This window comes from Amyelois transitella, chromosome 17 (genome assembly GCF_032362555.1).
Source record: "Amyelois transitella isolate CPQ chromosome 17, ilAmyTran1.1, whole genome shotgun sequence".
NCBI classification, from domain to species: Eukaryota; Metazoa; Arthropoda; class Insecta; order Lepidoptera; family Pyralidae; genus Amyelois; species Amyelois transitella.
Window position 1 is genome coordinate 8,616,475 of NC_083520.1, and position 16,790 is coordinate 8,633,264.

General features: G+C 36.7%; 4 protein-coding genes across 4 annotated transcripts; 1 reads left to right on the top strand and 3 right to left on the bottom strand.

Moving 5' to 3' along the window:
- Positions 1-582: 582 nt before the first annotated feature.
- Positions 583-11,339, bottom strand: LOC106140866 (SWI/SNF-related matrix-associated actin-dependent regulator of chromatin subfamily A-like protein 1). The gene is made up of 14 exons (XM_060948877.1): positions 10,679-11,339; positions 10,388-10,503; positions 9,783-9,883; positions 9,144-9,278; positions 8,790-8,895; positions 8,408-8,491; positions 7,874-8,054; positions 7,299-7,449; positions 6,077-6,241; positions 5,273-5,426; positions 4,631-4,762; positions 3,177-3,302; positions 2,051-2,110; positions 583-1,687 (listed from the first exon to the last, which is right to left on the bottom strand). The coding sequence occupies exons 1-14, from the start codon at positions 11,028-11,030 to the stop codon at positions 1,430-1,432; spliced, it is 2,121 nt and encodes a 706-aa protein (XP_060804860.1). The 5' UTR covers positions 11,031-11,339; the 3' UTR covers positions 583-1,429.
- Positions 11,340-11,615: 276 nt separating this feature from the next.
- LOC106142066 (congested-like trachea protein) lies at positions 11,616-13,082 on the top strand. Its single transcript, XM_013343694.2, has one exon. It carries the CDS (start codon positions 11,757-11,759, stop codon positions 12,651-12,653), a length of 897 nt encoding a protein of 298 aa, XP_013199148.2. The 5' UTR covers positions 11,616-11,756; the 3' UTR covers positions 12,654-13,082.
- A 208-nt stretch (positions 13,083-13,290) lies between these two features.
- On the bottom strand, positions 13,291-14,336 carry LOC106141939 (G patch domain and ankyrin repeat-containing protein 1 homolog). Its single transcript, XM_013343574.2, has one exon. The coding sequence runs from the start codon at positions 14,220-14,222 to the stop codon at positions 13,314-13,316; it is 909 nt and encodes a 302-aa protein (XP_013199028.2). The 5' UTR covers positions 14,223-14,336; the 3' UTR covers positions 13,291-13,313.
- A 124-nt stretch (positions 14,337-14,460) lies between these two features.
- Positions 14,461-16,462, bottom strand: LOC106141941 (uncharacterized). Its single transcript, XM_060948833.1, has 2 exons — positions 16,046-16,462; positions 14,461-15,698 (listed from the first exon to the last, which is right to left on the bottom strand). The coding sequence occupies exons 1-2, from the start codon at positions 16,253-16,255 to the stop codon at positions 15,153-15,155; spliced, it is 756 nt and encodes a 251-aa protein (XP_060804816.1). The 5' UTR covers positions 16,256-16,462; the 3' UTR covers positions 14,461-15,152.
- Positions 16,463-16,790: the final 328 nt, after the last annotated feature.

Consider the following 16,790-nt stretch of genomic DNA (forward strand, 5'->3'; position numbering starts at 1 on the left):
CCATCTTTGATTGCTTATCGATGCTTCAGGCGAGGGAAAACATCGTGAGGAAACCTAGCTGGACATTAAGACAAGTGAATGTGAAACCATGGTCCAATATTGATCGTGTTTTCCTCATGGACCAACCACCTCATGGACTATTTTTGGCGTTATTCCTGGTAACACGAGGACACCACTATCCTGGGTTGGGTGAGTCAGTTTTTTGCACTTAGCGAATTCCATCTGATCTCCGCAACCTTTGCAGGAGAACCTAACCCATATTGGATCATAGTAAAAGAACTATTGAATGTGCCTATTCCCTTATGCGCCTTTAACAACATCCACGGAAAAGAAATAAAGTGGTTCGATTTTAAACGGCCAGGAACCACACGGCACAATAAGGTACTCTTACCTTGTGTTGTATGAAAACTTAAACATACCTACATAGTTATAAAATTTAAACGAAGAGATCCACTTGTGTACAATATTTACAGGTATTTGCTAACACATTTATTGAACCGTCGTCGTTTAAACAGCACTATAGTGAGAAAACAAACCTTGGGTTATTATTGAAATAAAATATTAACTTACAACAAACGATTTATTACAAATATCACAAGTTATAAGTATATATAATCTGGCACTTCATTTATGTATGAGATTTTTTTACTATGCTTCTTCTCGGTACTGCCGACGAATCTATTAAATTTATTAAAGTTATGTAGTATAGGGGGGATAATTTTGTTGTTTTTGGAAATGCTCACTTGCTATAATTAGGATTTCAAAAGATAAATTTTACTGAGGTAACGCAAAGAAATACTCGCTGACTAGGTGTTTTTATGTATGTGTGTATCAAAATTTCAAAGAAGTTCAATAAATAATTTTTATGCTATACAGAATTTCAGATAAATATTCAGTTTAAAGTGTATCCAAAAAATATATAAAGTTATTTAATAATTAAAATTTCTTAAAGTATTTTAAGTTATTGGAAAATGTAAACTTTTTAAATTTATCAGAAATTACTGGATTTTTAATGTAAGTACAAAAGCATCTACAAAAATCAAAAAAAAATCCAATGGTACAAAAAAGCTTGCTGAATAGGAATTTTACATCGCCTGTTTTTTTATCTTTATACTAGATTTACAGATGAGTGAAAAATCAAACAAAAAAAATTATACGTTCTACAGATGTCTACCATTCAAAAATGGATTCTAATGAATTGCAATAAAGCACACAATGAGCAGAGTTTTTTATTTGAGGATTGTGTGCTTTATTGTGATATATTTAAGATCCATTCTTAAATGGACGGACGAATTTGTTTGTTTTGGACATTGTTTTTGCGATATTATAGGTCTATAGATAGCAACATCGATGGGTTTGTAAGATTTAAATGTATTTTTTATTGAAAGTTATTATTATATAGCTGAAGCACTGTAAAATGATCTCGATATCATAAATCAATATTCGCTAACAACTCATCACCTTCTTCATCGAAAAACGACTCATCACCGTTCTCACAGAATTCTCCAATCAAATTTTCATCATTTAACAAACTTATTTCGTCATCAGTCTTATTACTATCACTTGTAGAGTTCGAATTGTCTTTGTTACTTTTTATCGAATCTTTCCGTATGTTTGTGCCTGGGATATAGTCGTTTTTATTCTTGAGCGTCGGGCTTAGGTATTGGGATATGTGGTTTTTGCTGTCCTGAAATGAAAAATATTGTATGTCAAGTTGCTAGAAGCGTTCAAATTGCAATGTACAACTACAGCCTATAATTTATGGTAAGCGTGTATGATAATGTGTGGAAATATTTTTTGCGCTGAGCTGAGAATCAATCATTATTCATTCATACCGATCAGAATTTTAATGTAAAATTTTCTTATGAATAATATAAGATTACTTTTGAGATTAGAAAGAGTTATTGATGTTTTTTCCAAGTTTCTCTGCAGGGAGCTCTATCACGCGGAAATAGAAGCTAACTTGCAATGTTTTTGGGTTTGTTATGCGGTTTTGATATGCAGTAGAGTGTATTACACAAAGGTTTACAAAAGTGTTGTAGTAATTTACCTGGTGGCTTGTCGAAGTATTTTCAAACGTGTCTCGACTGAGCCCCACGTCATTCAGCACCTGTATGCGTCAAAATACATAAAATCACATCTAGTTCTCAGAGGTGTATGTACAGTCCTAAGTAAGCAAAGATCATTAACAAAAATAAAAGGCAAGACGCACAACTTTAAATCTTATGACAGTTTTTCGAGTTATTTAGATAATATTTTCATCCATAAGATATGGATCGTAAAAGGCGACTAAAAGAAAGGCTTTTAAACTCGGGATTCTTCTTGTTGGCGATGGACTATCAACCTGTCACTATGGAGCCCTAAGAGTTAGAGTGGTTCTCTTTTCTTTTTATAGGTGCCGGGAACCACACATCGGTCATATATTCATTCAGGATAATATAAAAATATATTCGAGATATACTATAAAACAAACTCGCTTCCCGCGTCTTTAATCCACCTTTATAGCTGAACTTTGATTACCATATACGTCACATTCCTATGTTGGAGGGAGATTCTTTGATTTGTGCAATAGAGTATAGAGTGATAAGCTATTGCCGCGCATCGGAATTCGAATCGGTAAGGTGCCCGTTTAAAACGCGTGTTGCAGTCATCAAATTACAACGCGGCCATGAACCAATAACTATTTTTGAAGTTACGTACATTAGTTTTATTACCAACTGATGCTCTGACGGTGAGGAAAAACATCGTATAGAACCCTGCACATTTAGGCAACAGGAACCAGTAAATATATAATCCAAAACGGGCTAGGTTACCATGCAAAGTTTACAGAGGTCAGACGGTAGTCGCTTCGTGTAAAAACCTGACTCGCCCAATCCAGGATCCACAGTCGAGGGCACACCCCGGGCTCCTCTCCAGAGATGGTGGGGATGCAATCTGGACTACAGCTTAGAAGACGAGGGGTAAGCAGTGACAAGAGATAAGGTTGTATGGTAAGGGATAGGCTTACATACTTGGGATTCTTTTTTAGGCGATGGGCCAGCAACCTGTCACTATTTGAATCTCAATTTTATATTAAAGCCAAACAGCTGAACGTGGCTTATCAGTGTTTACAAGACTGTTGTCTCTGTCTACCCCGCAGGGGATATAGACGTGTGTGTATGTGTGTGTGCGGTGACCTGCAGCTTGTGCTGCAGCAGCGGCCACAGCAGGTCGTCGGCGGTGCGGCGCGCCAGCAGGTAGCGCGCGCGCACGCCGCCCGCGCGGCCCAGCCGGTGCGCGCGCGACTCCGCTTGTGACAGGATCTATCACACACAAAATATATATTTTTTCTTAGAAACCTTCGTAAGCACTCCTCCACGTTATTTTACATTACAACAAATCTAAGTTTTATCTAATATATTAGTACAAACATACATAAAATCAACCACCGGATCCCTCTCCAGAGGTGTGAAGATGCAACCGGGACTAAGACCAGGAAGAAGAAGACTCTTATACAGTTACTTTGAATCAATGAGCTATATAAAATCTCGGAATCAGTATCAATAATAGAATACAAAACCGCAATAAAATAAAAAAAATCTAATTTTTGTATGAAAAAATTCCCTAATTCGCAAAACAAATGGTTAGCAACGTATTCAATGACCTAGTTTTATCGCTAGGTACCTACGTACAAACCCCTCCGCCTCCGCCCCGCTTGCCAGACAATTAGTCGCCCACACGCATTCGTCACGGGACCATTGTGCGCAGGAGCAATTTTTCTGCCGCGAATCGGGAACGTACGCCATGTCGTACCTAAGTATTCTTCGCGAAAATATTATGAAATAGTTCGATTTAAAGAGTATGTTGTCACTGCGTGTTCGAATATACATTTTAAAATGGTCAAAATTTACACCACCTATTTAACCTCTCATCGCACCAATATAGGTATTTTAACGACTAAAACGCCTACAGGTTTAGTTATTCACGATAATAAATTCTGTGTTTTGACAGTCTTCAGCCCGAGAAGTATGAAGGAAAAAATTGCAACTTAAAGATCAGATTTTCGTAACTAGTTATGGTATGAGTGCAGCGGTCAACGAACTTCGCCGCCCGGCCGTAGTAAGTATATACCTACCTGTCTACTCTACGCGCAGCTGATTACGCGACGCTCGGTGTCTCTCCGATAGGGAATTTTCGAGGTATTTTAAAAATCAATTTTTTTTTTTGGTTTTGACTATTAAGCGAGATTATTATAAGAGAACATGTATTTTTTACATACATACATAAAATCACGCCTCTTTCCCGGTGGGGTAGGCAGAGACTACCTCTTTCCACTTGCCACGATCTCTGCATACTTCCTTCGCTTCATCCACATTCATAACTCTCTTCATGCAAGCTCGGCGGTTTCTGGTACTTTTGACCTGACCCTTTACCAGGACGTCCTTAATTTCATCAAGATACGTTCGTCTAGGTATTCCCACTCCGACCTTTCCCTCCACACTCTCTTTGTATATCTGCTTAGTCAACCTGCTTTCATTCATCCTCTCCACATGACCAAACCATTTTAACTTATTATTATTTTCTTTACCCTATACATACAATACTTTCCATGAATCAAGCTACTGTATTCAAAGTCTATCTGTATACATACCCCAGGGTTCCAATGCAGCTCAGCGAACAGCACCAGCCCCGCGGCGGTGAGCGTCAAGCCCGAGTTGGCCGCCGTGATGGATAACACGGCGCAACGGCAGGATGGTGTGTGTTGGAATTTGTCCACCAAATCCTTGGAAAAACAAGTCTTCCGTTGTTTGTGAATATTAACAATCAATCTAAAGAAAAGCTACCTACTCACTTAAAAAGGAGATCAGACGGGAAAAATTAGCTTGATATTTTTATTCAGAGTCGTATATAACTCCCACTGCATACATATAATCACGTCTATATCCCGTGCGGGGAAGACAGGGCCAATAGTCTTAAGTCTTAAGCCAAAAGGCTAATGGTCCACGTTCAGCTGTATGGTATAAAGATAGAATTGAGATTCAAATAGTGACAGGTTGCCAGCCCATCGCCTAAACGAATCCCAGTGCCTATCCCTTAATCGCCTTTTAAGACATCAATAGGATGGAGTGGTCCTATTCTTTTTTCTATTAGTGCCGGCAACCACACGGCGCTTCCACTCTCTTATAAACTTCATGTATTAGAACACACAATCGCAATCACATGGTTTCATCTATCAAAAACACGCGCAACTTTGAAATTATCGTCAATCAATTCGCTAATGCAAAAAACTCACCGCTCTAGTATTAGCAGGTGTGGATCCCACGATGCAAATATAATGCACTTGTTGTTCGTCGAGCGTCAAACTGATTGCGTTTATCACGTTGCGGTGGTGCGCGAAGATAAGGAACTTCTCTGACGTTTCGTCCAGTAGCTGCCTTACGTATTTACTGTAACAATGCATTTTTGATTAATGTGAATTGACGTCCGATGAAAATGCTGCAGTGCAGTTTGTTCCGCCGCTTCTTCTGCACGTGCGCTTTGGAAGCGGTAGTAGTTATGATTAGATTTAAGTGATGTGACCTCAATAAGTGATACCATGTGTCCAATTTTGAAAATAAACCTATTCTATTTTATTCTGATACCAACAAGCTGTCCCATTCGGTCGCTAAAGAACTGTAGTTATTAACGAGTTTAATCTATAAAATGTAATTTTTAATAAATAATACATACATATTTATTTATTGAAATTGATTATTCAACAAGTTATTATCTAGCTGAAGCACTGCAAATAATCTATACCTACTAATATTAGAAAGCTGAAGAGTCCGTTTCTTAGTTTGAACGCGCTAATATCAGGTACTACTGGTTCGAATTAAAATTATCTTTTTGTGTTGAATAGACCATTTATCGAGGAAGGTTTTAGGCTATATAACATCACGCTGCAACTATTAGGAGCGAAGAAATAATGGATAATGTGAAGAAAACGGGATATTCATCCTTGAGGGCTTCAATGATGCCCAAAATAACTATTCCACGCGGACGAAGTCGCGGGCCGCAGCTTGTAATATAATAAATAGATGAATGAAGCATTATTTACCATACGGCAGGTATCTTAACTCGTGCGGTCTCACTAAAGTAAGTGATGAGGGCGGCGTGGCGGTCTTTACTATTAGATTTCTGGTATTTAGTCGCCATTTGAGATAGCTCATCGCGTTCCTCTTTGGTGAAATCAAGAAGACTTTCGTCTAATTGTACTGCTTCGCTGTAACAAAGATATACAATTAAGAGATAATCTAATAATAATAATTATAATTCCCCTCCGGGAAAGAGGCGTGATTTTTATGTATGTATGTATGTATAAAATCTAAAATTAATACTATATTATAAATTATTAAGGACATCCTGGCAAAGGGTCAGGTTAAGAGTACCCGAAACCGCCGAGCTTGCATGAAGAGAGTTATGAATGTGGATGAGGCGAAGGAAGTATGCAGAGATCGTGGCAAGTGGAAAGATGTAGTCTCTGCCTAGAAGGCGTGATTTTATGTACGTTTGTATGTATGTATATAATCTTATTTTAATAATAAATGAAAAAAAAAATGCATTTTGTAACTTATAGTAATGGTAATCCTATCTATAATATTATAAATGTAAAATAAGTTTGTTGTTTATTTCTAATCGCTTCAAGCGTTACCTACTGAACCGATCTTCATAAAATTTAATGCTTTTATATAATTAAGAGTCCGGACAAGGACAAAGACACAAGGTACCTTTCATCCCGTTAAAAACTTCCTGTGGGATTTGCGAAAAACATGTATTCTTTTGTAGGTAGCGCTATTCGTCGTTTTTAGTAGATGGCGTTTAATTAACACAGGCGAAGATTCAGTAGGTAACTAATTTAGGCAAGTTAGTCAGTGTTGATGATGTTAATTCTATAGATTGTTCTATAGCACAATATGCCGCATATTGCGATATAGAACAACCTATAGAATAAATATATTTGCCAATAGAACAATCAAAGTTACTAACATTAATGGTGTTTTATGAGGTCTAGAGATACATACATACATACATATGATCACGTCTTTATCCATTACGGGGTAGACAGAGCCAACACTCTTGAAAAGACAGATAGGCCACGTTCAGCTGTTTGGCTTAATGATAGAATTGAGATTCTAGAGATAACTGTATTATTGGATTTAATATCGGAAGGTTCCACTGGCAGAGAATGCTTTATTGCATTAACTCCACCTGTTGTACAAAATAATATTATTATTTGGATACAAAATAAAGTTTAAATAAATAAATATTTGATATAATACCGTGTCTTTTGCTCCAAGTTGGTGAGGACCTGTTCCTTGGTTCTCCTGATGAGGAACCTCCTCTGCAGTATGATCTGCAGCTCGGGAAGGTGGGACTGCCCGCTCATGTCCCAGCCGAAGTTGGTCTGCTTGCCGTCGCAGTATCTTTTGCCTGCAAAATTATTATAAGGTAAAATATTACAAAGATCTCTGCGTCCTGGTAAAGGGTCAGGTCAAAAGTACCCGAAACCGCCGAGCTTGCATGAAGAGAGTTATGAATGTGGATGAAGCGAAGGAAGTATGCAGAGATTGTGGCAAGTGGAAAGAGGTAGTCTCTGCCTACCCCTCCGGGAAAGAGGCGTGATGTTATGTATGTATGTATCTCTGCATACTTCCTTTGCTTCATCCACATTCGTAACTCTCTTCATGCAAGCTCGGCAGTTTCGGGTACTCCTGACCTGACCCTTTACCAGGACGTCCTTAATTTGATCAAGATATGTTCGTCTAGGTCTTCCCACTCCGACCTTTCCCTCCACACTATCCTTGTGGAGAATGTGAACAAATTAGTATAAAATGTGGATATGCATAATACATACCATATTCAGTGTATGATCCGAACAATTTCGGCTCGATTAATGACAACTGCGTATACAATTCAGCGGGCCGACTGAGCGCGGGAGTTCCACTCAGCAATACAACTCTATGGCACTGTTTCGTGATACCGCTCAGGGCAAGTGTGCACTGGGCTTTGTGAGACTTCAGGTAGTGGGATTCATCCTGCAAAAAAAAATAACATAAAGTGATCTGCTCCAGTTGGGCTGACAGCACGTGTGGCGGCTCCCCGACGCCTGCGCTGCGGGCTGCGCCGGCACACGCTCCACGGCGACCACGAGGTGTCACGGCGGACTTCTACATCTATCTTTTGCATTACCGTGACACGTTTTTTATTCAGATAAAGGGAAACACTATAATTGCAGCCCTTTAAAGGGATATCTTCGCTGTCGTAAATTTTACTGTTATTAAAAAATAACCTACCCAATATGGGAGTATTCGTATATTGCCAACATTTTACTTATTTTTTTCACTCCCAGATAATCACTGATATAAATTTTACTGAAAAGTCAACTTACAATGACAACTACGCCGAATTTCTTGCTTTTCAAAAGATCTGTGTGCATGCTAGTGATTTTGTAGCTCACTATAACCACCTCTGTCTGAAACATATGTAAATAAAAAATTAATAAAAAGCAAATATCATTATTCTAAGAGAGTTATGTGAAAAAATATAATGCAATACTTTATGGCAGCCAATATTAACCCGTCTCAGCTTACTTACTTTGATGGAAAATTCAAAAAGACAGATAATGTATGGATTCCATTTAGAGCTACACTTGATGAGCCTACGACTTCGTCCGCGCGCACATAGTTATTTTGGGCATCATTAAAGCCCTCAAGGATGAATAATTTTCCTCGTAAATATATTTTGAACATTTATGGTAAGTATGTACATACATGTCTATCGGCGACCAGCTGAGCATCTTTCCCCGTGGTCAATGTGACGATATTCATCATTGGAACGGACGGGAGTAACTCGTGGATTTTGCTCTGCCACGTTTCTCTGAAACAATGAATTTACGAGAGAAGAATATATTTAAGACTAGAGGCCGCCCGCGACTTCGTCCGCATGGAAACCCTATCAATCCCGCGGGAACTCTGGGATAAAAAGTAGCCTATGTGTTATTCTGGGTCTTCAGCTACCTACATACCAAATTTCATGGTAATCGGTTCAGTAGTTTTTGCGTGAAAGAGTAACAAACATCCATACAAACTTTCGCCTTTATAATAGTAGTAGGATTTTAAAGTTACCTCATAGAAGATGTGGTGACAATAAGCAATGGCCAGTTGTGCCTGTAATAGCTGGCTATGGCGAGCGCCTGGAAAGTTTTACCGAGGCCCATGTCGTCTGCTATCATACACCTCCCACGGCGGGATATACCGAACCTGAAACACAAGTAATACCCCTCCAAGCAAAAAAGGCTGAGAAAGACGGTCTAATTAAGGACACCATGTAATTGCATCAAGTTAAAATACACAACAAAAGCAGCTAACAAGTAGTTTGTAAAAAGATCTTAATATTATAGATACAAGGACTTTGGCTAGCAATCTGGGAATCTTTGATAAACTGATACACCTAAACACCACTTTATTTAACATTAAATCTCAATTTGCCGTGTGGTTCCGGCACCAATACAAAAAAGAATAGGACCGTAAAAGGCGACTAAGGGATAGGCTTACAAACTTGGGATTCTTTTTTAGGCGATGGGCTAGCAACCTGTCACTATTTGAATCTCAATTCTATCATTAAGCCAAATAGCTAAACGTGGCCATTCAGTATTTTTAAAACTGTTGGCTCTGTCTACCCCGCAAGGGATATAGACGTGACCATATGTATGTATGTTAAATCTCAATAAAAATTCTTAGAAAAAAAAGAAAGACGAAAGATACCTGACACCTTCTTCTTGGAATGGCATTAGTTTGTGCCTTAGTGTCGCCTCTATAGGTGACAAGTCCACATTGTTAGGATCCATTGTTTGCTCCTTGAGAATCTGCAAGTGTGAAAAAGTCATAAGTAATACAGTTAATACAAGAGTAATAGATAGATAAATGTGTGTCATGATTCTCCAGGCCCAGACCCATTTGTTGTTGGATGTTTACCTTCATATTAATTAGAAAATATAGAAATTGTAAAATCATAACTATTCGAAGTTATGTACATTAGTTTGAATACTAACGAAACAGGTGAATATGGTGAATGAAGACATTCTGAGGAAACCTGCAAATTCAGTCAACTAGATGTGTAACCATAATCAATCCAATATGGATTAGGATCCTCTGTAAAAGTTGCGAAAGTCAGATGGGAGTTGCTTCGTGTAAAACCTGACTCACCCAATCCAGGATCCAGTCAAAAAGCAAGCCTGTGACTTTTCTCCAGAGTGGCAAGGATGCAACTGTGACTAAATCCAGGACGAGAAGACCATAGGAATTGTATAGTTGGTTTACTTTGGAGCTTACTTAATCTGTGTAATTTGTCAAAACAAAAATGTTGATACCTTCAAAACATATGGCGGAAGAGATCCAAGAACTATGTGTGGAGCCAGTGGTGCCACTTTACTCATCAGCACTTGGTAATCATTTATGGAGAAATTCCAAAGCTTTGAACTTGCATCTGAAATTTGTAACAGACAAATAAATATGTTTCAATTATAAATTAGAAAAAGTAAAAATGTGTTTTTTTAATAATGAAGATTTTACATTACTAGTACAAGTACAATGTACTGTTATATTTTATTTTTTGTTATGTTGTTATCAATAAAAAGTTTTTGAAATATGCTCTAACTCACCATAGCTTTTAGAAGAAATTGTCTTGAACACATTTATGAGGGGGGCACAGAACTCAGATGGCTTTACTTCAAACCTGTCTTCAGATATTAAGTATACCATACCAGTTATTACTTTACCTACAGGAATTTTAATTTCATTTTGATTGCTTGAATTCCCTGGTTTTGAATATGGATGAAAATTTCTAGTTTGACTCGGGAAATTCCTGACTGGACCACTAGACTGAAATGACGGACTACTGTGTGTTAGGACAGGCCTAGGAGAACTTCCTTGATTTGGTGTCAGAATTTTACTCTGCCTTTTTTGTAATGCAGCCAGACGTTTTCGCTCAATTTCTTCTTTTGTGCACGACATTGTGAAACAAATTTACATTAAATAGGTAACAAACAGAAATAAAATCGAGGAAAAAGAAACACCGTAACAGTGAAACTAATCATGAAAATATGATGAGAAATAGGTATTTTCTGAAATTTCACAAAAACAAAATTGTTTCATAGGAAGGAAAATTATTTAAATAGTTTTATGCACAGCACAGCTTAAAAAGATAAATAAATATTTGAGTTTTGTTTTGTTTGAAACGAATAAATTGATGATTTCTTTTATATTTTGACACTATCATGACATTGACACATTCAGCTTTTTTTGGTTTAGGTTCGTTCCATACGGAACAAGCTAAAAAGACCATACTGCTGACATATTCGTCGACGAATGTTTCGTCATACGTATACATTTTTTTATATGAATAATAACATAAATACGCAATTACTGATGTTCTGTTTCTTGCTTTAATGGATAAACTTATTAGATATATAAATTATCTACAATAACATCCCAGATAACTTATTTACTTTAAAATGAGCCGCATTAAAAAACGCGAAAAATTTTATATTCCCTCAGAACGAAGCGTACAAAATGGACATTGAACTTTGAATTTAATCAAATGTCAAACTTTAAATTTTTGTAGGTACTAGAAGGCAGCTGTGTAGTCTAAGCTGTTCGTATCTTATTAGGAAGTAGGAAATAAGTTCAGTTTTTATTATTAGTAATTAATCTCCTGTACGATATAACGACCGTGCTAAAATGTCTGAAAACAGCAGCCCTATTAAATATTTCTTCTGTGGTGGATTTGGTGGAGTGTGTACAGTCCTCGCAGGTCATCCAATGGACACAATTAAAGTAAGACTGCAGACTATGCCACTGCCCCAACCAGGGGAAGTAGCCTTGTACGCTGGCACTTGGGATTGTTTCAAGAAGACTATACAAAAGGAAGGTTTTCGTGGTCTGTACAAAGGTATGTCAGCACCACTGACTGGAGTCGCACCAATATTTGCTATAAGCTTCTTCGGTTTTGGTCTGGGCAAAACATTGATAAAAAGAGATGACAGCTCTCCACTGACGAAACCAGAACTATTTGCGGCTGGTGCATTTTCTGGGATCTTCACTACATCAATCATGGCTCCGGGCGAACGCATTAAATGTTTGCTTCAAATTCAGCAGGGTGGAAATGCGCCCCAGAAATACAATGGCATGGTTGACTGTGCCAGGCAGCTATATGCAGAGGGTGGAATGAGGAGTATATACAAAGGTAGTGTTGCTACCATTCTTAGAGATGTACCGGCCAGTGGAATGTACTTTATGACTTATGAATGGGTGAAAGAAGTACTTGTGCCAGAGGATGCTAGTAACAAGTTTAAATTGATGGCTACAATTGTGGCAGGAGGGTGTGCTGGTATAGCTAACTGGCTGGTGGGCATGCCGGCAGATGTCTTGAAAAGCAGATTGCAGACTGCACCTGAGGGAACATACCCCAATGGCATGAAAGATGTGTTCAAGCAACTGATGGAGAGAGAAGGCCCTACAGCACTTTACAAAGGAGTGGCACCAGTTATGATACGAGCGTTCCCTGCCAATGCTGCTTGTTTTGCGGGCTTTGAGCTTGCTGTGAGTTTCCTCAACTGGGTAGCACCAGGACTTTGATGTACTCAAACAAACCTTGTATAGAAATGTTCATATTATATGTAAGCGTTAATTTAGATAGTGAAGAATAAATCTGTTGATATTTATCAATTTTATCAACAAAGTTTTTAATATATTTTCCTTATACATGACAATTGTTTATGAAATATTAAACGAATCACAAAATGCACAAATCAAAGTACTTTGCCATGTACATAGATATACATTTAGTGTAAAATGACTCGACTTTTGGAGAGCATTAATTTTATTTTGTATAGATGGAATATCTTGAAGATGAAGAGGATGTGCGATGACTGAACAAGAACAATACTGCGTTACCATCCTGATTACTTATAGACAGTTATTTGTTACATAATTGTGATAATATTTAATACAGGCATGAAACAAAGTGTTGTTATAGCCAGAGAAGTAATAAATAATATATTTTTCCTTGTATATTTCTTTTAAACCTCTGTTTCAGATGAAACATACCTACATAAGTCATAAGGTTAAGTAAATTTTAATGGCATCAAAATAGTTCAGAAACACATTGAAGATGCACCAATGTTTTAGTTGGGCAAGGTGGACTAATTCCTAACAAAAACTTTTTGTGTTGAAAAGAAATGTGTGCTTGTATTGAAAGAGATTAAAAAAAATCTTAAATGATTAAAAGAAATTTATTCAGTAAAATTCTCGTCTAAAACGGATCTCCAAGTTTCTGTTCCTATGAAAGTCATTCGATTTATTTTGGCAACTTTGTTGAGGTATAGTAACTGATTGTTTACTTTTATGATTTCCCAATCCTTTTCTATCCTTCTTTTGTAGAGTTCGGATAGGATACTTTTTGCCAGAACCATCTGGTCCCAATCCAGAATCCTTATCCCACCCCACTCTGAGCATCATTTGATAACCTTTATTTGTTTGAGGAATGACATAGCTAGTTGGTATTTTTTTGCCTTTAGATGCATTAATATTATGTAATGTAGATGACAAATGTTCCACTTTATCTGCAAACTTTTTATTGCTACATATTTCACAAACATAGTCTTTTTTCAATTTAATTTCTTCATCTTTTATACTCAGAGTTTCAGTTCTTTTATTGCAGCTTAATAACAAATCAGCTAATATAATATTTTTATTCTTAATAACTAAACTATGTGCTGAATTTCCTGCTTTATCTCTGACTGATGTGTCAATATTTCGATTCAAGAGCTCTTTTACAGTTTCCACTGAATTAGCTTGGCATGCTATCATAAGTAAACTCCATCCGTATTCGTCTCGAACGTTTATCTTATCTGGACAGCTATCTAACATATCTATTAGTTTGTGAACATCATTACACTGCACTGTTATGAACAAATCTTTGTCAGTTATGTTCACTTGTTCTCCTTTACGTTTCCGACTTCTTGTTCGTGTGAACGGCAGTGATTGGTCATCAATATTGGCAGGCGCTGTAGGAACCTTGGCTTCTTGAACTTCCTCTAAGTAAATTCTCCTGACTTCTTCACCAGACAGATTTGGTTTCGGATAGATTTCTTTAACCTCATTTTGGGAAGACTTTACGAAGTTAGTGTATTTATTATTAAACATTATTTAAGAAATAATTATATGAAGCGAAATACTATAGACTTATTTTAGTGAGAATTATCGAAACATAGGTACACAATAAAAGAAAAAATAATGAATACCTATGTCGTCAACGTCAATTCGAATGTCAAAACTGACATTTATTTTTTAGGTTTGACATTTACATGTAATCGTTGTAAAAATCATAATGCTTACAAGTGGCCTACACACACAAATCTCAATAATCGCACTGATAGAATTATTAACACAAGTCTGTAAAAAAGTTACTACACGAATAGAAGTAACGTCCGATAGCTTTCACCAGGTCTGTTCAATAGATGTAGCAAAAGATTCGTTATTTAGCCATTAGCTTATACTCAAAGGATGTGCCTTTCGGAAAATAATTAAATTTGTTTCCAGCATAATTTACATTTATTGCTTTACATTATTATTATGACAATACAATATTTAAAAACAACTTTAAAATAATACAGGTTTTCTCAGTAGTTTTATTTTAGAGTTCCCATGTTAAAGTCCATTCAACAAATCTTCATCATTTTTATGCAACATAAATTTTACAAGAAAAACGGACATGAACTTTAGTAAAAAAAATTGTAGGGTACCAAAGTTCACTAGAGCTTTTTCATAAATTTACTTTCATTCAATATTCTTACACAAATAAATTATGAAACTTAATACACAGTAGGGCTGTCTCACAGACACAATTAATTAAACTTAGAATGACTTCTAATTCTGTTATATGCATTTAAAATGTCATGAACTTTCAATATTCACAGAATTAAAATCCAACAAACATATCATAAAGGAATCAATCTCTTCCGTCCTGAATTTGTGATTTGTTAGGTTTACCTGTATTCATCACTCACTCTTTCTCGTGCACTCTTTCACTATTCTGACAATTCTAGCAAAAATATATCTTTCAACGCCAATACATTATTTCGGTGATATCAAAGAATGATCCAATGCATCACCTCTGCTACTTGATGAAGCCCTGGACAACTCTTTAGCGATACTTTGCAAAGCATCAGCTTGTTCTTGCATAATTTTTAATTTCTGTTGCAAATAATCTTTTTTAAAATTCAAATAGTCCTGTTTCATTTGCAACTTCTTCTGCTCAGTGGCTACTAAACTATCACAGTTAAAATTACATCTGCTTGATTCCTCAGAACATCTATCTTTGGTAGCTATTTTGTTATGTGCCCTTGGTATATCAAATACTTTTGATTCAGGAGGTGACTCTGGTTCACTAAAAGATCCTACTGAATCCAAGTCATTATTTACATCATTATTTAGTTCTAATGAGTTATCCTGGCCCAATGTAACAAATTCTGTGGTCTCCTGATAATTGGTGGTAGATGAGACATTTTTTATCCCTAAGGCTTCTTGTTCAGCAGGAGTAAGGCTAAACACAGAGGTTGGTAGTTCACCATTGCCTTCAGATTGACGTTTTTTCATGTTGGCACGAAGATCATGCCAAGTCTGAAAAGTTGAAGAGGAATAATTTATTATGAACAATACTTGGATATTTTTACTATTGGTAAAATTTAAGTGCCATGTGGTTTCCTTCACCATTACAAAAAAGAATAGGACCACTCCATCTCTTTCCCATGGATGTCGTAAAAGGCGACTGAGGGATAGGCTTATAAACTTGGGATTCCTCTTTTAGGCGATGGGCTAGCAACCTGTCACTATTTGAATCTCAATTCTATCATTAAGCCAAATAGCTGAACGTGGCCATTCAGTCTTTTCAAGACTGTTGGCTCTGTCTACCCCGCAAGGGATATAGACGTGACCGAATGTATGTATGTTGAACATACAAATCTAACCTTCCTCCACTGTCTCCATGTTTTACGAGCTCCGTTTCCAGTTCCCCTAAAAGAGTTCAGCTCTTCGGCAATGCGTCTCCATAATACTTGCGAGTCTTTGTATTTAAAACCTTCAGAAACTTTACAACTTATTAATTTAGGGTGGCGTGTAACTAATTCGATTAATTTTTTCTTTTGTTGTGGAGTTACCCGTCGGCCAAAACCTTCCATTGTGCAATAATAATATTGAAGGATTAATAAACAAGGTACAATCTGTTAACTTTATGAAAAGGCAAAGTCCTTGTATGCTTGTTGCTTCAAATTTATAGTTTAACCACTTCCACATACATTCAACAATAAATAATATCAGAATAGTAGTAAAATCACAGATAAAATTGAAAATTTCAATCAATTCACAAACAAAACTAATTACGATTACGATTGCCAAAGTCAATGAAATGTAAGTAGAGCTGACAATGACATTGATTAACGTAATTTGATCATTCTATCCCACAAAATACAGAATGCTATGAATGGAACACAGGCAGATTTAAAAACGCTTTATATTTATGTCTGTGGAACATAAATCTTTTCACTAGAGCCTGTTATTGATGCTCTCAAATAGGAATATCTAAGATTATGGACGAAAAAATTATGACTATTGTAATGAAGTAAATAGCATTCAAAGAAAATATTTTGTAGTTTCATCACTATTTGCTTTTTTCAACAGTCATTTAAGCACTGAACTGAATAAAGCTATTAGGTT

Excerpts from the sequence above, each read along its gene's own strand:
- LOC106140866 (XM_060948877.1), bottom strand. The coding sequence starts at position 11,030 with ATGTCGTGCACAAAAGAAGAAATTGAGCGAAAACGTCTGGCTGCATTA. Across the intron at positions 5,427-6,076 it reads GTTAAGATACCTGCCGTATG|TAAATACGTAAGGCAGCTAC; the intron begins GTAAATAATGCT and ends GCATTGTTACAG. Across the intron at positions 2,111-3,176 it reads TGCTGCAGCACAAGCTGCAG|GTGCTGAATGACGTGGGGCT; the intron begins GTCACCGCACAC and ends TGACGCATACAG.
- LOC106142066 (XM_013343694.2), top strand. The coding sequence starts at position 11,757 with ATGTCTGAAAACAGCAGCCCTATTAAATATTTCTTCTGTGGTGGATTT.
- LOC106141939 (XM_013343574.2), bottom strand. The coding sequence starts at position 14,222 with ATGTTTAATAATAAATACACTAACTTCGTAAAGTCTTCCCAAAATGAG.
- LOC106141941 (XM_060948833.1), bottom strand. The coding sequence starts at position 16,255 with ATGGAAGGTTTTGGCCGACGGGTAACTCCACAACAAAAGAAAAAATTA. Across the intron at positions 15,699-16,045 it reads CATGGAGACAGTGGAGGAAG|ACTTGGCATGATCTTCGTGC; the intron begins GTTAGATTTGTA and ends TCAACTTTTCAG.